Below are 24849 nucleotides of genomic sequence, written 5' to 3'. Positions count from 1 at the left end.
AGATTTCACATGCACTTTGTTGTAAACTGCCCAGATATTCTGCAGACAATTATATTTGGGATAATAATTATTATTATTATAATTATAATTATAATTAAATAAATTTACTGACAAAACAGCTGGTAAAGGTACACATTACTCTTATAAAGACAAAGATTTGGCAAATTAAATAAGTGAGAGAGTGAAATGTGCTACCTTTCGCATTTTATTATTTTACAAATCATCATGTCTTTGTACATTACAAAGTTTCATTTCATTTCATTGCATTTGATTTTTGCAGCAACAGTGAAAGCCCTTTTAGAATGTTGCACGTCTTGACATGAACACATAAATATGGAAGAAAGCTTTTTTTTTTTTTTTTAGTGGAAGATCAGCCAAACTCATGAGATTTCAGGCGAGCTGCATTTCCTCGAAGGATCAGCCTAGAAAATAGAGAGACACATTTCCAATCTGCAAGCCCACTCCTTGCTTCTTACAGTAAGGGCACAACACGTTTCCTCTGGAGTGCGCAGGTCACATTACATGTTTGTTTTCTTAGACACGTGCACAGATAACATTGTCATATGCTACCCATTCACCCGTTTTACTGAAGTAACACAGGTCAGAAGATACTTCGCTCATAAGCGCAATGGCAGTTTCGTCCCCTGCCATTTGAATTAGCTGCCTCCTGAATTACTAGCCTGGTACAAAAACCACTACAGTGCACTGCAACCCACTTCCAATAATTAAAGCATGATTACGTTTGTATGCGTGTCCGTATCAGTCTCTAGCTCTCGGCGGCTGGTAATACTGCTGAGTTGGTCGCGTTCGCCTGGGCTGGCCGTCGCCTCCCCTGCGGTATTCAAGAGAGTTCTCATAGTAAACATCTTCATCCTGCGAGTAAACAGTGAACAAACCTTTTAGGCCCAGTCCACTTTACACCAATTCATTTGATCTGAAAACCGTGAAACCGTCGTATGAACTGGAGTAAATAAGAATCAATCTCAAAGGCCAATAATGATGATATTTAGACACCCAAGTCACAGACTTCCGTATACTGGGAAGATTATGTTTTATATACCATCCATTTAGTACAGGACATTTATTGAAGAAATTTAGGACAAAGTATGCACAGTGATAAAATTTACAACAGTTGTACCCGTCCGGGAATTCAAAGCTGCGGCATTCAAGCTAACCACGCTAACAGCTACACTACACTGGTGTTATATGACATCTTTAGAGCATTCACTGGTGGTACAATTGTATCACAAATGCATGAAATTTTTTTTTTTACAATTGTCAAAAGAAATTAACAAATCTAGTGATTTCCTACCAATGGCTACTGGAGCTGTAGCACTGTGCAAACTGGCTGCAGGCTGAGAAGCCCTGCTCTTAATGGTCAATAAATGACAGGACGCCGCGGTCTGTTGAATGGTGGTCGAACGGACGGTGAGTGAGGGTAGGCCGGGCCGGTGAGAACAGCCTGCCCTTGGGGCCGTGTCGCGCGCACGCCTTGCCCGATATAATCGGGTCGTGCAAAGGCACGGCCCAGACATGACAGGGGTCGCACGAAACGGGGGAGGTGGGCGGAGGAGCCGTCCCTTGATAGGAGACCTTCTGCTGCTCAAGGTGAGGGTGCTCTCATCCTCGAGTAAGCCAGCTGGCACTTAGCAGATGTCTTAATCACGGTACTTACATGCTTGGTCTTTGAATTTATTTGGGATATAAATAACTAAGAAGCAGGGTTTCCGATGGCAGTTTAAAATGTAAGCCTTTGCTCTAGACAATAAGCCAGGTTTTTTGACAGTCTCTAAAACAGCCAGATATTCCAATCATACTTCTTTCCTTATATGTTTTTGCAATTTTTAATATCAAGGATTTAATTATCAATGTGCATTTCACTTCAATATGCAGAATCAGCAAAGTGTAAACAAACTAGTTGGTGAACATTTGCAACTGTACTATGACGATAAAAGAGCTGTACATACAATTTCCACCCGATTCAACCACAAGTAATTTTGGCCAAATTAAATAAGTCAGAAACTTTTTTTGTTCTTTACACTCAACTGTGTGGCTTACCAAGTAAACTATGTTGTGAGCTACAGCTAATATAGCTGTAATATAATAGAGCAATGGCACCATGTATGTTGCAACAGGACTAGCCATCTTGCAAATGTAGGGGCTCCAATGAACATAGTGCATGGATGCTCACACAAAGAGGGTAAAAGGTAGCAAATGTGGCTCTTTGCTGTCCCTTCACATGAAATTGATAAACTGAAGGTGCTTACCCAGGAGTCCATGTGAACAGGCTTGATATTATGGAGGAGGACTTCTTCACAATTTCCATAATCGCTGAAGACAACCACTGCTGTCGTTCCAGACGGATGCACTGCGTCAATTCTGGCACGATAGAACTGAAAGACAGAGGAAAAACGCAGACTAATCAAACAATCCACATGAAACATTTGAATTCATGTCATCATTTCAATATTTCTGCAATATCATTTGGCAGACCTGGTAGAAAAGCATCTTTTTACAGTCCTCTAATGTTTGGAATTTTCTTTCTGCATTCCACTCTAGCCCCACCCCAATCTTCTTGATGTCAGAGTACCTTTTAAAAAGGTACTGCTACATAATATAAATGACAATGAAGATATCCAGCTGTAAAATTGTTGCCATCCACAAATGTGTCCGTTTACTTTTTAATGACAGAACACGGCCGGCACCTGTTTGGCTCGACTGGTTTCGGCCCAACGTTTTCAAACTTGAGAAACACGGCGGCCTGTTCATAAACTCACATATTCCACATAAACAGTCCACTAAAATGAAACGTTTCTGAAAACATTTCAGGTAAGGAATTGGCCATGTAATTCCTGACTCCTGATTCATCTTTGATCTGCAATGCCCAGTTTGACAGTTTGATCCACGTTTCATGAGCCAGGTGCAGCGACGCTGCGCTAATTCATTTGCACAGAGCATGCTTTATAAAAATGAGATGGACACATCTACTCCACCCACATCAGAAAGAATTTCAGGCTGAAACAGTGAGTGGCATATATTGATTTCTAAATAAGTAATATGTTAATTCATTAACTTATTTAGAGCAGGCACAGGGCACATTTTATGGTGTACTATATTGCTACAGTTATATAATGAAAGTTCAGGACGATCAGCTGATCTGTGTAATGCTTGCTGTGAAGCAATACTAATGAATAAGCACATGGACACCAGTGGATAACTTCACAGTTACAAAATGATACAAAACAACATTTTTTTTCCTTCAAGTAGGAGCTCAAAATGTTCTTGAAGAGTTACCTAATGTAATACTCGTGTAAGTGTCCCACTGAGATTTCCCATTAAAATAAAATCTTATTTATACTGAGTGACTTCAATGTCTTTTAGAAGTCTCTATTAGGTATGCATACACAAAACAGAACATTCAACATACAACTCCACATGACGATAAAATGGCTCCACAGAATCAGGCGTATGCTCACCTTATTGTCTTCCCAGTAGAGAGCAAGGCACTGGTCACCTGGTTTCCAGTTATTCAGCCCATGAGCGCTGGATTCAGAGACCAAAAGTGACTCCATGCCTTTTTGACTTTTGATTGGTCCTGACCTTTTCCTGGGCCCAGAGTTCTGAGAGATGTTTTTATTGGAGAACTGGTCACCAGAGGTCACACCAGACTGCTGTTTAATAGGCCCAGTCCGCCGATGCTCTGAATACCCGTTCTGAATGTGCGCGTTACTGCCAGTCCCAACCGTGTTCAAGTCCTGCGTCACAATGGTGTCCTTATTCCCCCACGAGTTGGAGGAATTCAGAGAACCAACTACATCTGATTTTCTGATGGCAGTATCTGACTGTGGCCTGTCAAATACCCCTCTCCTTTTACTATTGGCCTCAAACTTGCCGTCGAACCGAGAGCCTCCTTTAAAGTCCGACTCTCCAGAGTTGCTCTCCGGAGGTTTGGGTTGCATGCCATTGTCTTTTGGAGTTTTCTTAAAACATTGATCAGACCCTAGCTGGAATCCAGCAGAACCAGACTGATCCCTGGATCCTTGGTGGAATCCACCAGAGCCTACATGGTCTCTGGATCCTTGCTGAAATCCACCAGAGCCTACATGGTCTCTGGATCCTTGCTGAAATCCACCAGAGCCTACATGGTCTCTGGATCCTTGCTGAAATCCACCAGAGCCTACATGGTCTCTGGATCCTTGCTGAAATCCACCAGAGCCTACATGGTCTCTGGATCCTTGCTGGAATCCACCAGAGCCTACATGGTCTCTGGATCCTTGCTGGAACCCACCAGAGCCTACATAGTCTCTGGATCCTTGCTGGAATCCACCAGACCCAGCATGATCCCTTGTCCCTTGTGGAAAACCTCCAGGACCAGCGTGATCGCGAGATCGTGGATTTCCACGGAACACCCGCCCGCCTCTCTTGCCCTCATCCTGCCATTTGTCTGGGCCACCAGAGCTATCGGGTCCCCTCCATCGCTGGTTGGGGGCCGAAGAATCTAGGCCTGACTTGGAGAACTCACTGTCCCTTTGGAAGCGTGGGGGTTTGTCGTTTCTTGGCTGCCTTGCATCATTCCGTGAAGGATATTTATTTTGTATGTGGTCTTTGGGCAGATAGTCTGTGTCTGGGAAAATCATCTTGTTCTGCTGATCCTGATGTTTTGGAGGTGGCTGGCTCTTTGACTCTTAAGAAAAAATGAAAAGTACACTGTTACTCCATTCTTAAGACTGAAGAGATCTAAAGGTGGAGATAATTATGGGTTTGATTATTATGGTGCTGTTCAAAATCAACAGACCTAAAAGCTTCACTAATGAGGAAATGAATTTATACATATAGTAAAATTACCATCAATAGAAAAGGCCCCCATCTTTGATTCCAGGAAATCAAACAGGGTGCTTGGTCCAGAGGGCCTTCCTCCTGCAGCATCTTCCTCATCTTCCCCCCTGGCTCTTCCACGACCCCTGCCCTTTGCTAAACCAGCAAATATTTATATGAGAAAGAAAGAAGGTACTCCTAGTTTAATGAGGTTAGACTAGAGGAGTGTGCAACAACTTTCTCTCCCTTTATTCCATCAAAAGCAACCATGCCTCAGACCACAGTGTGTACATTGATTATTATGAAATGCACGCTTTGATCTCATCTACATTGCTAGAATGTTTGCATATAACAACTGTTGCCCCAGGCCCTCATTAGTAATTAAAGCTCCCCAGCAGCGAGTACTGTACCTCGCGGCGGTGGTCGGCTGAAGTCGGCAGGCACGGGCTTGGGCTTGTCATTTGTGAGAAGGAAGTTCAAAGCCACCTCCAGGTTGTTGTTGTTGTCCATGAGCGCCTGCCTTGCAGCTTCTTTGTTGAAGCCCATTTCCATGATGTCCCTCAAAGCCCTTTCGTCCACCTGAATGACCATAGGAGAAATCATGGGAGAATTCACATTCCGTAACTGTGCCAGCTTTATCAAAACTATTTAGAGGTGCAGTATGCAAGTTTTTTTAGAACACTTTTGTTCATATTTTATTACATGTCCTTCACATCATAACTAATATCAATAAATCATAAGCTTTGAGAAAAAAATTGAAATCTCTCTGACTGCTCCAGGCTCTCAAATCAGCCACTCTAAATTTCACCATGTCTGAATCTTCACAACCAATCAGGACAACTCCCTGCCTGTCAATCATATTGCGTGTTCACAGCGCTGTCAGAGCACAGATACCGCAGAGACAGTGCTATAGCTAGCTAGTTGGCTATCAATTTGCTTACCAATTTAACTTACTGAGAGCTAACCAAAGGAATTAATCCTTAAATGGAGACGAGTCCGTTTCTTTCATTCACCAAAAAGATTAGTTCAAAAAGAACAAATCATGCACAAATGACACCACTAGTGTGCATCATTTTTACATGTGGAGTATTTAAACAGCGACTGAAAGGGAATACTCTGTCCCACAGTTTTCCATCAGTACCTACAGGTTACTCTTAAGTGGGACAATTGGTTGCAGTACCAGTACCAGTGAAGTACCAGTAATATTGTGCCTTGCTTTTAAAGTGTTTTTCTATCATTTCAACAATGCCATAATGTACTTTCTTTTTTTAAAACTGAAATCCTTGAACCACAACAAGACACTCACCAGTTCTCGATACACCCCAGCTGATCGGTTTTCGGATCGGTTTTCGGTCCAAGCAGGTTTTTCTTCGCGCCTTCTCGGGTAGGTGTCTCGACTCTTGTACGTGGAACCGGGATTGGTGAGATTACTGCCTGCGTTTCCTCCACCGCCAAATGTTCGAGTCTGAACACCAATTAGAAAATAAACACAAGCACTGCAGGTACGGGATGTACTCAATACACCGATGGATGATGTAATTACACAATGCAGACGTGCAGTTCAGTTGCATGTCAGCATTGTGTAGACTGGTACTGGGCTTCAGGAAAGGGAAAGGACAGGGTGTCATTTCAGTGCCATTTTGCAATGACATAATAGCAGTTTTGTTGAATGTAGAATAATAATACACTTCGGTACAGCACATTTCCTGCAGTTCTGCAGCATAAAGCATTACAACATTAATCAGAATACAAATACATGAGAAATATCTATACCATTAATTCACTGAGTGATAACATTTTAATGATAACAATTTAATGATAACAAATCTACTGTCAACTGTTCAAATGGCTTTTACTCTGAAAAGCATATTTTAACTTATCAATGATTGTTTTCTTCATATGCATTATTACATAATACTTTTCTACATACCATGTACCCTAGATATCAAAGGGAAAGTGGGAAATTACTGTATTAGGTAATTCTATAATTACAAAAATGTTTCATATCATTAAACAAGCAGGATGATTTCCCCGAGTTCGCAAAATAATTTATCAAGTATGTTCACTTTTATAAATTGTATTACAGAAGTAGGGATTGAGAAGCTTGGGATAGGGTGATTATTTGTAAATGGCAAGCTCACATGCTCTCATATGCTCATGCCTGCAGACCAGGCACAATACCACCTTCTATTTTATGGATTTTTCTACAATTTCATTGAATCAAAAAAAAAAAAAAAAAAAAATTAATAAAGTTTGGTTTGACTGAACTGCATATGACCTTATTAAACTTGCCAAGTGGGACTGATGGAATCTAGGGGATAGTGAATTGACCAAGAGTGCTCAGGTAGCTAGCAATATATTCGGTTCATGAAATGATTATATATATCTAAGCTCAATTACGTTCATTAATTCCACGATAATAAAGACGGTGTGAATAAGGCACCTCTTTGCTTTTTGCGATTTCAGCGATGGCTGCGATCCTTTGCTTCTCAAACTCATCGTTCTCATCTGCAGTTTTCACAGCACTGGTGACCTGCAGCGTCTTCCTCTGATCCAGCTCTCGGCTGTCAACCTGTTCTTTCGTCACACATTTCTGAGAAACAGAACAGAAAAAAGAACAGAATAGCGTACTTACGTAAAATCACAACTACAAACTTGAACATATTACAGCTAACACATTGTAGAGATGGGTGATATACATCATGACAATTTATCGAATGCACCAACGGTCACAGCCACTATATGGTACATAACATTTCCTTTTGTCTTTTTCTTTTTAATTATACCTGAAGCAGTCAGTAAACAACCGTACTAAAGAGGCTGCATAAAATGCTTATGGCGTAACTAGTGTTTTCTATCGGATGTTGATAAGACAGCAATCAGCATGAAGGTTGTACAGCTTCCATGTGATCATGTGATGTGTTTTTGTTAATCACATGAAGCTGCAAGGCCTTGCTGCTGATTGGCTGTCTTATGTTCACTCAATAGGTAACAGTGGTGATGTTTTTTCTGGAATCATCACACACAGCCTCAGAAGTGTGGTTGTTTACTACCACATTGAGTATAATTAAAGTAAAAAAGACGAAAAAAAAGGCAATACACCACACCGACCATGATTTAATTCAGTAATTATTGTTGTGATATATCGCTCATCGCCAACATATTGTATTACATATCGTCTGAGAAATGGGTAAAGAGAATCCTAAAGACACCAGCACAAATATGCATGCAAGAACAATAGAAATTCATAGCAGCATTAAAGGCAGAGGAACATGAAGATACCTGTCCGAATGGGAGAAATGGAGGTGGCCCGCCATCTGCACCGATATTAGTTCGGCTGTGCTTCGCCAAACTCTAACGGGAAAACAGGAGCAATTATTAGGCTGAAGTCAGGGGTTTTTAGCATGGAATCCCATTTTGAAATGCTATACATGACTGAATATTTCCTATTATGCTGATTAAGCGATTTATTTTGATATCATCGGCTGCTAAGCATGTGTTGCACAATGAAGTCAATATGCTAATTCAAGCATCTCCAAGGTTGAAAGGTTCAGGATTCTAAATGCAAACTGTGTACATCTACTTTATTGACCTTATACATTAGACATTGATGCTATCAGCCAAAGTACACACTTTCTTGCGCGTTACGAGTTGAGTTGATTAAGAAATAACTTTTAAAGAACTTAAAGACGTTTAAGAAAGATGCTATTAAGGCTATGTTTCTAGATAAACTTTAAATCTACTTCCTTTTCACATGACATACAAGAAATCAAACAGTGTGACAAACCTCTTATATGAGAATTAAATGATAAAAACATGGTGTGTCCATTGTGTTACTCTCACCCTTTGCAATTCCCATTTTTCAACCATGTGATCGACTTCACCACCAAGTACATGGATTTTGGAGTCATCAAGAAGCAAGAACCCGTTCTTCACAAGAACTGTGCCCAAGAGCTTGACTTTAGTTCCAGGAGGTGTGTTCAGACTGAGTGGAAAAAAGGAGGCAGGTTAGCACAGCAAATGATGAGTCTTTCTCCCGAGTGGTCAGAGAAAGGATATTGCTGTAAGTGAAAGGCAAAGAACAAGGGCAGATCCGATTTGGGTTTTCATGCAACTTCCGCTCTTGACCATTTAATAGGCCCAATCATTTTACTCTTCTGACATGACTGAGCAAGAAGCAACAATGCCCAATGTATCCTTGAAGGAAACATTTTATATACTGTGGGCATGATATAGGACAGCATTAACGTATGCAGCTATTTCAAAACATCAATCTGGAATAACTGGTTGAAATAGGCTAACAGCCAGCATACAAACCGCACTGCCAGGACTGAAGTTATACATGGTTGTGTTTAACTGAAGCCATGTTAGGAATGCTACACAGCTGCCCTGAGTGGTTATGCATAGCTTCGGAGTCATAGACTCACTTCCAGAGCACAATAAGCCAAATAGACATATACTCCAACACATCCAAAGAGCAAGCAAATCTACACATGAGTATAAATATACAAAAGTAAATCCATGACAAGAAGTGTAGTACTAAAGGTTGTGAGAATACACTTTTAAAAAAATGTTTTTCAATTGTTTGTGCAAAACATTGACTCTCACAAAACAAAATTTTTAGCAAATAGGATTGTGCTTTCTTTAAGAAACCAGTCATTTTATATTATGAAGTGAGTCAACATTTAGGCCGGGCCATCACAAATAGCTACGGGTTACGCAAACCAAAAAAAACATTGATTGGCCTCACCTGATTTTGGACAGGTGTTTGAACTCGATGCCCACGCAGTTGGTGTGGCCGTCCGTCATCTGCACCCGCAGCATCCTGGGAGCCGCCTGGGACTCCTCGTGGTCTTTCGGAGCCGCCACGTTCCGGATCTTCTGCACCTGGAGGACGCATGGCCCTTCTACCTGAGGGAGGGAGGGAGCGAGCGGAGATGCTAGGGCCGGCTCATCCTCAGCAGAGACTCTCAACCCTGGGCCTGTAGAGCCGGAGGCTACGCTGGGTTTCGTTTTCAACTTAAAATCAATAACCGGTTCAAACCTAAGAAGCTGGGTGAGGTGACATGACCACCGGAACAACCACTTTATACGATCAATTAAGAGCTGCGTAGAAACAAAACCCAGCACGCCCGGCCTCTCTCCCGTGTAAGGTTTAGGAAGCCCTGATCTGAGGTATCATGAGGTTTGAATTACACAAGCTTATTTCACTCTGGTATTTAAAAAAAAAAAAAAAAAAAAACTGTCTCAGTTGTAAAACAAAAGCAAAGACAAATTCAAACAGAGATCAAGATCTGACAAACACAGATCAACGTTTCACACGTCGGCAAAAAAAAAAAGAAATAAAAAAAAGTAAGCAAGGCACATCAGATTCTGAGCCAACATTATATTTACCGTCCATTATTATTTCATTTCAAAAGTAGGATGCAAAAAGAAAAGTTAAGTCTTTTTTTGCAGTCTTTTGCAGGTATAAAGATACAAACTGCACAATAAACAGACTTTTGGCCTCCCAAGTGGATCATTACAGTGAGTGCAGTAATGTACCCTACAGCCCAGACAGACAACACAATACTGAACACGCCAGTGCGGATAGAGTCCATTCTTGGAGAATGTGCAGCAATTTTCGCAATGTCTTTAAATGAGTTAGCGTATTGGTGTGTCAATATTTCATTTTAGACTTCAAGCTATAAAAAAGAAAATAAAAATCAGTTATAATGGCACCATGAAGATGAATCCATTCCATACTGGATGTACAGAATACTCCAATAATCCTCAACAAACATGGCTAATTTAAATTGAACGTATGAGTGTATTTAATGGGCTGAACGTTACACTGAATGCATTTTAATTTGCGGCATAGAATTCTTTACGATGGCTATCAACACAAGGGGTCATCTGACCTCACGCTTTTCTCTATCAGCTCATCGCCTGCCAATGCATATTCTCCTATTTTATATCTTTCAAACACTCATTCCATATGTATTCATTTTGCGTTTATTAAAACAGGAACGCAAGGGATTGTGTAGCCAATCAGATGCAAAGGATGAACAGGTGGCCAGATGTAGAATCAGTGCTTATGGGAATTTGACCAGGCCACCGGGGTTAACACCCCTGTCTATTTCAGGAATTTCCATGGGATCTTCAATGAGCACCTGTTTAAAAGATTATTTGAATTATAGCACATTTCTACAGCACAGTAACCCATAACTGAGCCGGGGTACTGAATTTCTATTTGATCTAGAGGGAAGAGAGCCCACTATTGACCCATCAATACCTCTTCCAACGGCAAATCTACTTTCTCGGGAGATGTTGCCATCAGAGTGCCTCCAATCATAACAAAGAATGAATATTCCGTAACAATTTAAAGTTCAGATCAGTTCTCATTCAACCGATTTCATTTTTGGTAATGCACATGATTCCTTTTGAAAGAGGGCTATACCTTTCATCGATAAATTGATGGGCCTACACCCTAATCTCTGACACTAAACCACTCATGTAAAATGAAGAGGTCAAAGACAACGGCAATGAGTCAAAAGTGCACTTCTAGGTTTAAGCAAAAAAAACTGAAATTAAAAGACTGACTGGGGAAAAACCAGCCCACAACATTGTGGGAATGGTTGGCATTGCTCATAGCTTACCTTCTCCACTCGTCCACTGTTTATGTCACTGGCCAAAAATTTATTCCCAATAGGTCTCAAGTCGCTCTGGAGATTACAAAGCACAGGATGAGAGGCTGCACTACTAAAACAGTCCTCAAAATGTATAGAGATCAACTCCAGCAAAGGGTACAGGTACAAAATTACCTATGGTACCCTAATTACTTTAAAATACACTATACATGAAAGTAAGTTAGACATAGAAGGCAGACCACTAATGAAAGTGAACACAAGGTAGCATCTCTGATGACACCCACCATAGGCATACACTATATGGCGTGATGGAATAGAAGTCTTGTAACCAACCACAGAGCAACAATTTAGTACTTTTAAGCCACTAGCTGTCATCCAAGAGCAAAACAGAACATCACATGTGACTCTCTGGGAATTAAGATACCCTTTCTATGATTAAATGTGGGAGATGCCACTGTTTATGTCTTGTACATTAAATAGTCTGTAAGCACACACAGCAAAGAAGGTTCTAGGTTACTGCGGATACTGCACCAGAAAGAAAACATGGGTCAACTCAGACTGTTACATATAGGTCAAACCTACATTAAGTGCAATACGGATGATGTCATTGACAGAGGCTTTCTCTGAAGTGCTTCTGCAAATCTCTATGCCTTCGTCTGAAAGGTACCTGAAAGGGGGAGAAAGATTAGACGACACTCATGATACCATCATTATAAATCATTCACTTTTTAGAGTCTTTTAAAATAGTATTTTAAATGTAATGTTTCTGACAGGCCTGAACAGCTTTTGTGTGCAAGAAAATACACTTCCAGTAACTCCAAAGCAGCTTGTCCAGTAATTTTGGATATATTATTCAATACATTTGGCTATGTTTAATCTTATTTTCAGAAGTAATTATTTTCCATGCCCATGCAATCTGTGCTCTGGAAAACTGTGGCTCAGCTTCCTATATCAACATTACTACATAGGTCCTTAGAGCTTACGCATCTTAAGAACTGAGAGCGAAATAAATAACCACATGAAATACAAAATGATTTTACTTTTATGATTGTAAATAAATGTAATCATATGTACAGCCGCTGGAGGTACAACAGTGCAAGCTGCTTTGCAGTTACATTTATGAACTTTCTTGCTTTAAAACAAAAACACCTGAAATCCCAGTTAGAAATACATAAATACAGGTAAGTGGGCAGTCCCTAACACAACCTAGCCATGCAATATTAGCCAGTAACAACACCCTAAGATGAGTAGCTCCACTTAGTGCAAAATAAGGTGCTGAAAAACAATAACTTATTTTTTTATTTATGCTATTGCATTTTGTTGCTCGATCGTGATATTAATAAAATTCCAAATGATAATGCTATGTGATAACCTTTAATAGGTTATTAAAGCCCAAGTATAAGTTGCGACTGAAAAATTGTCGGACGTTATATGTAATAAACAGCCGAAAAGAATTACTTCTGAAACTCACTGTATAGCTTGTCGTCATTTATTTTAAGTGCATTTGAAAATGAATTGCATTGCATTGAATAAAAGAGTGAAATTGTCGCTAAGCTTCTTCAGTAAGGCGTGTTATTGTAACGCGATACATGCATTCTTTGTCCACTCGCTTTAAATGTGTGAAAAATTTCAGAGCACTGCGTTGCGTTGCACGTGATATATCAATGAAACTAAGATGCTTTCGATTTTGGAAGGGTGACTGTGCTTTTGATCCTAAGTATATTGTACAATTTAAGCAAAGTTGGAGATTATTTCGGTTTTACTTTGTTTCTACAAAATTGACAAGATGAACTTCTGACAGCACAACGAGACTTCTACAAGCACAATTAAGATTTTAACACAACTTGGCCTTCAAGACAAAGCATATGGGTTATAAAATAGCATCACCTAGTGGCAAAGAGAGGCAAATGTATTTTACCTTAAGTTATGATTTATACAAAGTGTTGAAGGTTTCCTTAATAACCGAGCATACTTATACAATATAATTTTTAATAATTGCTTGCATTCACACAGATTCGCCATAGATTCTTAATTTGTGACTGAAACGTATATCGAGTGTTGGTCTATGTTGCGCCAACGTACACAAGTTTAATATTGACCTACGTTTTACAAAAATAGGCATGCCTGTCTTTTATCTTTAAAAAATAATAAATAAAATAAAAAACACCGAAATTAGTATCTGACTTGGGGAAAGGGGAAATAAATACTGTGCCTTCTGTCGGACTGTAACTTAAGTTAAGCCAAGCTAGCTACGATCATCAAAGTCTAGAACTAGCGAATAGTTTCACATTACTGTGTACAGCTTGACTTGATTACTTGGATGACCAACCAGGTATCTAGCACGCTACCAATTGGTCTGATAGCCACAATATCCTTCGAATGCCGAAAATATTTTTTTAAACAGGAAATGTTTCCATGTATCTGGTCAGTTCTAATTAACGAGTTAATTAAATCGCTAGCTATAACTATCCTTTCATTTACGAACTGTTTGAGTTTTACATGAATCTTTGTAGACTTAACATAACGTAGTCTTGCTTTTTGTCTGCTGTGTGGCACAGCGAGTAAAGTAGCTAGCCTAACAATGTCAGATCTTAATGCCAAAACGTTAGGAAGCCAACATGCTTACACTGGCAAGCTTGTAGTACGCGACTCGTTTGTGCTGCACCTAGCTAGCTTGCTCTTTAAGATTCGATTAAGAAGAAGTGAAACCAAAAGCACTTTCACTGGAACCCTTTAGCTAGCTAGTGCAAGCTGCCTAACGTTACCACAATCGCAATTATAATTAACCGACAACGACGCAAGTCATACAGCAGCTAGTTAGCTACTAAGTAATACTGTGGCCAGTTCAGGCCCAAATTGCGTTAGCAAGATAGCAATGTTAGTAACAGCAGCTAGCGTTAGCTAGCCACTACGCCAGCTAAATTAACTTGCAAACAAAGACTGCCTGATACGCTTTCGTATAAATGCCGTCGTATCATCACACATAACGGTAGCTCTGTAAACCATACAAAACATATACATTTTTCGACATATAAGAAGTACCGTAGCCACGGAACTTGCTACCCACCAGCCTTCTTTGGTTAGGGCTGAGCTGAAATCAGCCATTTTTTCCTTCCTAAACGAGTTTGCTAGCAGACACTTAACTCAACATTGCAATAATAATAATAATTTATTTCCACAACGACCCGATATCAACATCCAGTTACTGCAGCTCAAATAATAACTTAACTCTTACGAACAAAAACAACTGTTCGCTTGACTGTAAACTATTTGTATCAGCCAAAACATCGGCGCACGCGTACGGGATCAGAGTTGAAGGGTCCTTGAATATTTACGTCAGCCAACTTCTTCTTCACTGAGTTTACTAACATGATGTATATAAGCTAACACGTGCCAAGCGCCACCTGGTGTTGTGGTGTACGCAGTATCTCTGACCAAATGCACAAAGTCTCTGGTTCATCCTGAAACCCAGCAGTAAACGCAGTTGATTGTATGAAAATACTTTTAAATAAAATCTGAGAACGTGCACCTCAATTGTTTGATTACAAATCTAAAATTGCGGAACAGTGAACCAAATCAAGATGAAAAAAAATAAATAAGTATTAGTCCCAAACATTTTGGACCTCATTGTGTATGAAGCCTATATCTGCATGTGTGTGATGGAATTGCTGATGTGGGAACACAGTGCTCTTGCACGCATGCATAAAATCATTTTCATTATTTGTGTGCTCAGGCTCAGCTTAAATTAAATAAAATTTGTAAATGAAATATAATCAGTATTTGTTTGAATACATTTGAAAATGCACAGGTTCTAAAGCAATAACCATTTCAATATCATACAAATAGCCCTTTAATAATTTGTTTAGAGAAAACCCACATTCACTGGAAGTCAACTGCATACCTAATATGTTTGCTCTTCCAATGACATAGTTAGGTGCTTACTAAAGCAATTCAGGTTACCCTCGAGTGTACAGTTTATGTGCCATCTGGGATTAAAACATCTGCTTTTACAATTATTGCTGCTTCCCTCAAAACATATACTGCAAATTTATCATGTTGCATACAAACTGTTCAATATGTAACTAAACAAAAAGCATGCAACTACATTAGTTAATTTGTTGTTACATACCCTGTATTCTTTTATTCCTCGTACCGAACATGCCTGCCTCAGTTTCAATGACCTACCTACTCAATGCCAGTTAAGTAAAGACGAAGACATTGCAAGTGACAAAATATTGAGAAAAGTTGAAAAAATCTGTAACTGTATGAAATTTTCAAAGTAAACCTTTCACAATTAATTTTGCTGGCAAGGTTTTTCATTGTTGCTCATATAAATTGGACAGTTGCACTTATGTTATCTTTCATTGTAAGCTACTCTGGATACAAGTGTCTGCTTGTACGAGTCTATGATACATATCACTGTCAGTGTCCTTGCTCTTTGTCCATTACCAAATAATTCAAATAATGGATGGAGTATGGGAGGATCATGGTGGCTTTTGAGGCAAAGGGTGTAACACCGCTACCTTATTCCCACTGTAATGAGCAAAAACACTCGATAAGTCTGACCCGTGGAATGCCAGTCTAAAACAATTGCTGTATAGGCTCTTCGAAACAAGCTCTTACTCCTGCCATGAAGTGATGATCATTCCCCAGGGCATATCACCTGCTCAGCTGAGTATGAGCAGGATGAATGCTTGGCTGGTGGTGAAGTATTTTTACTTGGAGTCCATGGAGCACATTCCAACTGAAAATATAAACAGTAGCCTTTCTTTCATGTTGACCATGCATTGCTTCTTAAGTGATATAAATATTAATCACGGGAATCCCTGTGGTATGTACACCAATTTCTGTTGGGAAAAAAAAAAACTACTGCAAGTTGTGTCGCCAACAGTGCATCCATTCTTATTCTCAGCTATATCATAATAGGCAGAATTGCAAATCGGAATAATATGTTTATTATCTTGAGAAACATGCAGGTTAATGAAGGTCAAATAATTCTACTCTGAGCCCACCTCTTCAGGAATATATTGCGCAAGTGGGTCTTTTGCTTTTTGATTGTGTTACCTGCATTAAAAATCAAATACTAAGGCACCCAAATTGAGACATAAATTAAATAATATGTAACAAGGTAGCCCACCTCCCCTTCCCTTAAGTGGCTTTTGTCGCTTGTCAGGCCGCCATTGTAAATAAGAATTTGTTCTTAATGACTTGTCTGGTGAAATAAAGGGGAAATAAATAAAATAAAATAAAAGGTATTCTGAAATAAATGTGACAAGCAGTAGCAACAAGGCCTCTAGACAATAATTGCTTCATAGATATTGCTTCAGTGCTATACAGCAATATTATTCATGGATATAATTATATTTGTATTAATATTATTTAGGATTTGGCATGAGATTGTAGATTATCTTTGTAGATTATTGTTACCAAAATGCTCATGACATTGAAGCGCTCATTCCATTTTTGTGCTTAATCTGTCAACACTTCAAACCTGAAATACACAATAAATAAATAATCATTTATTTTCTAAATGTTGGGTAAGATGTAGACAAACTAGGATATGTGACAAAAGACTGAGCTGGTGTTGACAGGAAAAGGCCTGATAAAGATTCTTATTTTTTATTTATTTTTTATTTTTTTTGTGGCAATTTCCAGGCAAATTTAGTCAGGAATGTGTCCAATAGGTGGTGCTACAAAACCATGCAATAAAGATGGGTGATACAAATCACAATTTAATTTTTATTTTTTTCACATTTTGTCCTACATCCCTGCATTTGTGATGGTTTCATTTTGTGCTGGCTCTATTTGCTGTGAGTAATGATTAGAGCGCCTCTTTCAAAAAAAGACAAAAATGGATCTTCACACTTGTGTTCTTGATGTCTGTACAGTGCCTTTATGAAGAAAAAAAAAAAAATCCCTGTCCCAGAAACATGAAAGGACCTCTTTTTCCATTATTTCAGTAGCTGTCTTGAATTCTGAATGTGCTGAGAAGCTTTTAATTATTTTTAAAAAATCTCATTAGACAGTGGGGTGTATAACTGTATACCATTTGTCTGCTCCGCAAACATTTGTTGACAGGTTCATTACCCAGAGAGGCTTGGTGAACAAACAGCAAGAAAAAAAAAAACCTCTAATATGACTTTCAGTTTATTTTAAAATTTATGAAGTTGTTTATACACTGAAAGGTTTAACTGAAATAAGCATGCTCATGTTTATAAAATGACCTCTCCCCCTCCTCATCTTTGTCCGTGTAATAGTATTATGGCGTATGAATGGAATGGGCCAGTTTTGAATTTTCGAGACTGAATTTTTAGATGGCTGAGGAAAATCAAACTGCCACCTGTGAAGGTCACAAACTTTGTAATCTAGCCTCTTAGCCACCCTCTGTGAAATCAAGAGACTAGGAAGCTGGTGACCATTGTCTGGGATGGTCAATACCTAAACTGACAGGACAACAAGCAGTCTGGCTTGTTGTTTCCTAGGACATAGCTTCTCCTTGCAATTTCAGCAATAGCAACTTGTGTTCAAAAGCAATGTTCTTTTTCTCACTAAATGGTTTCCTCAAATTGATCGTGTTGTGAATGTGTGCTGTCTTTAAAGAGATGGGCATGATCAGATTGATTGGAACATTAGATGCTATACTGCATACTGATTCCTCAGTCTAATGTGGCGATGCAGTGTTTGTGTAAGAGTCAATGTTCTGCACATAACAGTCTTGAAAATTACTTCTTGAAAGGATAACAATGAATTTCTGTTGATCCACAGATGTATTTCAAACATGACAAAGGAATAGTATGATGTAAATATGCATTTCTTTATTGCAGTCCATACTGTATGTGAATGCATTCTTTATGCCTGAGATCTATCTGCAGCATTTTTCAAAATAATCTAGATTAAACCAAAGTGGATGATTAAATGTCAACATGCTTAATTTGGCAAAAATAGAACAGGCACTCACATTGTTACAGATATTCTTATCTTCGATATAGAATATACAGTGAAACAATCACATCTGCATCTGGGTCCAATAAAGAAGAACACACATTTCTGCAGGATTAATTTTAGTGGAGAACTTGCTTCCACTAATCACAGTGCCATATTTATTTGGTTTAGATGAGAACACCTCACATGAAAGAGGAATAACAACCCCCGCCAAACACAAGATCGAACCCCACTCTAAAAAAAAACAATTACGGTTAATATTAAAATATCAGTTATCTTCACTGCTTTACTGCGAACATGAAGCAATGGCATTAAGACATCTATGGGGTTCACAAACACATGCACAAACATTATCTAGTTAAATCTTATTAGCAAGATGCAATACTAAGAAGGAGAATTGGTGACTACTTTATCAAGAGCGTTGCCATGGATGTGGTGCCAATGGTCTTGTCCAGCCAAAAATAGAAGTGGTGCTGTGGCATACTTAGAATTTGACTCTCAGAAGGGAGAGAATAATTGGAAACTCTGTTGGCCTCATTGGTAGGCAGCACATCAGCCCATGCCTTTGAACAGAACCAGTTCTCTGAAGCAATTACAGAATCTGCCAGCTCCGCTTCTGGTTCATCAGAATGTATTTGACTGCTGTAATGGTGCAGTTAACATTTTAACATTGACCAAAAATGATCTTAGACCTTTGTGCAGACCTTTGGCGGGTGGTTATTTTTTATTTATTTTTATTTCATTTTATTTTTGCTGTTCTTAAACGTTAACCATTTGTTCTCCTGTTTGTTTTTGTTTTTTTGCAAAAACCACCTTGTGCGCGGTGACAATCCTTTCCGAAATGAAACAATCATATATGTATATTGCTGAAGAAATGGGAAAACAGCAATGTACAGGTTTTAAATTCTTAATTCTGCACTGGAGAAAATGTGGTGTTGAGTGAACATTTTGTTCCACATTCTTCCATAAATATTTCAAATCTTAAAATGCTTTATGGTTTGACTTTTAAGCATAACAATGACCCCAACCTTCTAAAAAAGGTGCATCTCGATGACATTGTTGATGTGGGTGTCATTCGGTGCATTCGACAATTCATTGAGACACCAATTTTATTTATATATATTTTTACATTTCTTGAGAAATGTTTATTCAAAAGAAGCTTGGGATGATACCACCTTGCCCCCTGCTAAACGAACACGAATTACAGTAATAACATATTTGTATTACACTATGCATAACATAAGGTACTTTATCTAGTGTTTCCCCAGCCACAATCTTTGTTGCGTTGGGACGGCAAGTGGATGATTTTGGCTGCGATGAATTGGCGTCACTGAACAGGGGAGGCCTGAAGCTGATTGGCTCTTTTCCAGCCATCACTCCAGGCTCGATACTGTCAGTTATTTTCATTTTTAAAAATACTAGCTATCTGTGATGGATGCATGCACACACACACACATGCACACGTGTGTGTGTGTGTGTGTGTGTGTGTGTGTGTGTGTGTGTGTGTCTAAGAGAGACAGAGTGTGCACAGGCACACAAACACACACACACACACACACATACTCACACTCAAGCACACACATACAAGGCAAACAATTACTACTTTTATCCAGTACCCATTTAATATGAACAGATACAGTATATGTTTGCTTTTTATCACCTTCATATGGCAAACATAGAATTTCAAATGGATTCCTATAGGCTTTAGCACCCTCGATCTGATAAACACTCATGTGTTGACCCAAATGTGTTTTATGAATGATGAGAAGTTCTGCATGATGGATTTGAATCTATTTCCTACAGGCATGGCATTCACAGGCATACCCAATCAAACTCACAAGCTTATACAGCTAATATCATGAGGCTGGTCTCTGTAATGATACATTATGTATGCATGGGTTAGGTATGTTTAAGCTTGGAAGAATAGCCCTCTCCTCCACTGCTTTCATGGGTTATGTTCACCTACTGGTGCAACTGACTTGAGGCCAATTGACGTAGGATTCCCCTATATTGCTGATGATCATCATCTTCATATTCTTCTAATTATTAATATTATTATTGTGAATTTGCTTCATCAGTTATAAAAAAACAGCAGTAACAAAACGTAATTGAAAAATATAAATAGATAAAGCAACGATGCACATTCAGAACAACATGCTGTCAGATTATGTAGCATGTCATTCACATGCACATTAACAATATGGTGGTGCTGCCCTTTTTATGGCAGTTGTACGATTCTAAACCTGTCTTGCTGTCAATATGAACCTTCCTGACTGGCAGCATGAAACAGGGCTTCACAGAAGTGATTGTTTTCTGTATCCATGGCAACAGAGCACAGCGGCAGTGCAGCAGGTTGGTCAAGCACACAGAGAGGGATCTTCTGATCATGGATTATCTTCATCCTCTCTGCAAATCCATCTCACGTGCTTCTTTGCTTAATAATGCCCAGACGGTAAGCTGTTCAAAACAATGTCCTGTTTATTTAAACATGGTCAGTGCTTTTGCCTAACACTTTGTGGTGTGTGCAGAATTATTATCACCTGAAAAATGCAGGAGAACAGGTTCTGCTGTAAGCTCTCCAGACGATCAATAGAGATTTAAAAGGCTGGCTGCTGCCACTTCTGATTTGGAAAGGTACGACAAAGGGAGTTATATGATTTCTTTATACATTTATTAATTGGGTAGTGAAACATTGACTGAAAACAGTTGTGTAATAGAATAGGAAGTATTATTTATTGTTTTGCCTTCCACCAGTCCAGTCAAAACCCCATTTTTCCTGTCTGTGAACTTGTATTGTATTTATAACGAGCTTGTCTCATCACCGCAACCTCCTCCATCGATTCCGAGCAGCAGATTCAAGCGCATATGCTCTCCTCCAAAATGAGTGATGCCACCCACCGTTTTTTTTTTTTTTTTTTTTTATCTCTGGGAAACATAGCTGAGTGGTCAATTACTGCATGTGCTACTCCATGGGACTGCCAGCCACTGTCTGCATTGGTACCACCAGTATTGAGCAGACTGTGTATATCAGTTTGCATGGCATAATTAGACTGCGGGGCCCAATTAGACACAGGAACCCAGCGTTTTAGCAGGATGGACCTCTCAGTCACCCTCTCTCATGTCCAGTCACCTGACTGATTGATGTGAGATCTTTTTCTGTTCATGCCCTTGCATCCTAAAAAACTGCACTTTTTAATATTTTTTTCTGTTCTCCCCAAATTGGAATGGGCAACTGTGTTGAGAGGCCTGTTGAATCACTACAGCATCCACTGAAGGATCCCAGCCAGCACGCTTATTCGCTTTACTGTTCATCGGCTCAACTTCTCTGTGAGGGAACATACTTCATGTACAGATGGTGCAGGCAGGCTGCAGGTGGCCGACAGACCATTACGGACACTCGGAGGCAGCACTACAGCCAATCATGAGCTTCCGTACCGGTCTGCACTGGAACAGTCAGGTCCATGATTATGTTCTAGACAGTGTTGTCCACCCTGTAGGAACAAAGTTTATGTCATATGATTCCTTAAATTAATGAAGGAGAACGTGGTGGGAAATTCCAAGGAACTGAGAGACACTAGAATCTGAGGTAATATTCAGATTTAATATAAACAGATCAGTGAACTGAACAGGAATAGAGGTATTATATAGAGGTCATGATTCCAAGACCACAAATGTCCTTGAGGTGTGCTAAAGCTGGCATCACACTTTAAGTCCTGACATCATACCTCTGAGGGACATAGACCCGGGGCAAGTCGTTCATCAATCTATATCGTGGATTGGAGGCCTATCTGACCTGACTCAGAATAGCATGTTCCCTTAAGACACCAAACATTTGTCCCCACTGATTATATTGAGCAAAATAAGGGAGAAAGGAGGACACTGTTTCACAGAAAAGCATATTTGAAATGAATAAATAGTATGTGATATGCTATTTGTGGTGTGGTTGTCAGGGACAGTGCTTGGTTCCTAGGGGCCATCATGGGCCTGGGCAAAAAATCCTAATGCAGAAACTTGAGTGAGATATAGCACTGTTCTATTGGTAAATTTATTCCAGGAGGAACTGCTGATGTTTATTTTTTCGTACACCTTGGTGACAGCTCTCATAAAACGCCTCTGCATTCAGCATTGCGATAATCAGCCATTGAATTTGTTGATTTGAATAAAAGAGAATAATCATAGTACTGTTGGATACAATCCAAAAAAAATCATGATTGCGTATAATGGACAGGTCCGACAATGGAAATAACATCTTTAAGGCCTTACATGCGGCAAAGCAATTTTTTCAGTGGTCAGTTGATATACTGTACACATGTAAAAAAAATAGTTTTTTTCTGAAAACTGTGACACAGTGCTACGGTGGTCACTGACTAATGTGGACAAACTCAGGATGAACTCAAGAAAAGTATTGGCTTTTTTCAGTCATAGAGCTCAACTAAAGGAAAGCTTCACCAAATAAGAACAGAAAACAGTCATTATACCACCACGGAACAGAAGAACAGAAAAATACAGAAACAAAACAAAGATCATTTGGTAGAAGTGTCTCTCTTCTGCAGGCCCAATAACTAGGCCTTTATATTGGCCCTTAAAAGGATAGTTTTAGCCCCAGGCTCACTGAGCTACTAACCACTCACCACAAATTATGTGATAAATTGGAGGGCATGTCGAACTCAAGCTCTCCTGCCTCAGAGATACGTAGCTCACTCTCTGTTAACCGTTAGCTTTGTAAGCCAAATAACATTGATTTAATAGGGGTTGAGAATCATCTCCTGACAGCTGTTTAACAAAGGCACTGTTTATAAACCAAACTTAAATAAACACTTCTATGGGAATGGCCCATATCATCATCTTTGTAAACAAAGTTGACAGTTGACAAAGTAGCTAGCTATTGATCTGATTTTTGTAAATTGTGTTTGAATATGTTTAGTAGCATTTACGACTATGTAGTGACGATGACTTTAGTTTTTCAACTGATGCTGAGGGTTACATGTTTGAACCCAAATATATGGATGGGGATACTGTAGAGATTGAAAGGACGAGGGAAAGAGAGCGAGTGCAACTGACTGACACTGTCTCGGCTGAGCGAGACGAGGGGAAGGGTAAATGAAAACTGGTGATGCACCTGTCGCCAGGCAACCCTTAGACATGGCACTGCCATAAGTGCATTCAGCAAGAGTAGCTATGCAACGTATTTTCCATTGAAAGGGCAAGTGGTCAAGTCCCTTTAACCAGGCAATGGGCAGAAGCTGTGCTATTGCCAATTAGCTTCTGCTTCCACCCTGCCTGTGAGTGAGGCTGAGGCTGTCCACGGTCTTGCAGGCCTCCAATAGAGCTGGAAGACTAAAGGTAAAGAAATGACAGCACCACCACACACACTGGAGCAGCCTTTTCTTCTGACTCACCATTCCTGGAATCTTCCCCCCCTAAACCGGGGGGACTATGTATTAAGACCTGCAATTCCTTCATGGATCCCCTAATATGGATGCACATACCCTAAAATCACAGCTACTGTAATAGCCTGCACTCATATTCATTGTTTTATTTCAAATTCAAATGTGCTGGAGTACAGAGCCAAAATAACAAAAAAAAAAAAAAAAAATGTTACTGTACCTAATAATACCTAATACCTAATATACCTAATAATAACTAATACCTTTGCATTTAACTGTGAGTATTATAAATACAGATAGAAATGTTACAAGCTCAAGATGCCATCCATTTGTGCATAACCTGAAGTAATCCATAGACATATTGCATGTCATAGCACCTGGTACATATAGTAGTGAATGTAATTATAGTCCAGGATATAATTATAAGTCCAGGATATAATGTAGCAATGATTGCCCACACACAAATTAACCCAGTTGTTTGACTACAGTTGAGACAGTAGTTGTTTTTACTGTATTTGTGTACAATACGTACATAATCCCAGTTATAAATTATAGATGCACACGTGTCTAATGAAAACATCATTAAACTGTGAGTGGACACGATATCAAAGTAGTGAATCCATTTGGCATTTTTCTAAAATGATATGTTTCCAATCACCACCACTTGGAGGGTAGGGGAACTTTTCAATGCCCCTCAAAACAAAGCGGTAAGCAGTGTGTCCATTTTTCTCTTTAAAATGTGTATAGGGTACTACCCCACCTAAGCTTATCAATATTTGGCTGCTTCATGCAAGGGTGTGATTTTTTTACCGGAATGGATCAAGTCATTCCTTATGTTCCTGTTGCATTTAAAAGTAATCAAAGCACTGCCCCCTTGACTGACTTTATCTCCCTCCTAGCAGAACGTGCCCTCCCTAACAGTGCAGTATTGAGGCTGTGACTGTGCTGCGGTGCTGAACCTGAGTAATTAAAGGCAATATTGTTTGTTCAATGTCTGCCTGTGCAGAATGCTTTTTGTGCGGTAGTTCGTCATGCACAGTGACCCTCTACAATAAACAGATGCCATTTGTTCCACC

The 24849-nt window shown here is 39.4% G+C and overlaps 1 protein-coding gene across 4 annotated transcripts; it reads right to left on the bottom strand.

Annotated features, from left to right (window-relative positions):
- Positions 1–187: 187 nt before the first annotated feature.
- Positions 188–14786, bottom strand: tdrd3 (tudor domain containing 3). Of its 4 annotated transcripts, none has more exons than XM_035410962.1 (14): positions 14512–14786; positions 12027–12111; positions 11454–11519; positions 9566–9726; positions 8659–8800; positions 8098–8169; positions 7259–7408; positions 6122–6280; positions 5226–5394; positions 4846–4971; positions 3477–4684; positions 2268–2393; positions 741–873; positions 188–422 (listed from the first exon to the last, which is right to left on the bottom strand). In XM_035410962.1, the coding sequence occupies exons 1-13, from the start codon at positions 14547–14549 to the stop codon at positions 760–762; spliced, it is 2616 nt and encodes an 871-aa protein (XP_035266853.1). In that variant the 5' UTR covers positions 14550–14786; the 3' UTR covers positions 188–422; positions 741–759. The 4 variants fall into 4 exon arrangements, with proteins under 4 accessions (XP_035266853.1, XP_035266855.1, XP_035266852.1 ...); XM_035410964.1 differs by having other exon boundaries at positions 741–832; XM_035410961.1 differs by having other exon boundaries at positions 188–873.
- Between the last annotated feature and the right edge of the window lie 10063 nt (positions 14787–24849).

The sequence above is a fragment of the Anguilla anguilla genome, chromosome 3 (genome assembly GCF_013347855.1).
Source record: "Anguilla anguilla isolate fAngAng1 chromosome 3, fAngAng1.pri, whole genome shotgun sequence".
NCBI lineage: Eukaryota > Metazoa > Chordata > Actinopteri > Anguilliformes > Anguillidae > Anguilla > Anguilla anguilla.
Note: the sequence above shows the minus strand (reverse complement) of the source record. Positions and strands in the feature narration are given on the sequence as shown.

What these genes read in the sequence shown, in the direction of transcription:
- tdrd3 (XM_035410961.1), bottom strand. Translation starts at nt 14,549, where the DNA reads ATGGCTGATTTCAGCTCAGCCCTAACCAAAGAAGGCTG. An exon ending in TCATCCGTATTGCACTTAAT is followed by an intron (nt 11,520 to 12,026) that starts GTAGGTTTGACC and finishes TGTAATCTCCAG; the next exon opens with AGCGACTTGAGACCTATTGG. An exon ending in CTGTTCACATGGACTCCTGG is followed by an intron (nt 874 to 2,267) that starts GTAAGCACCTTC and finishes GTTTACTCGCAG; the next exon opens with GATGAAGATGTTTACTATGA.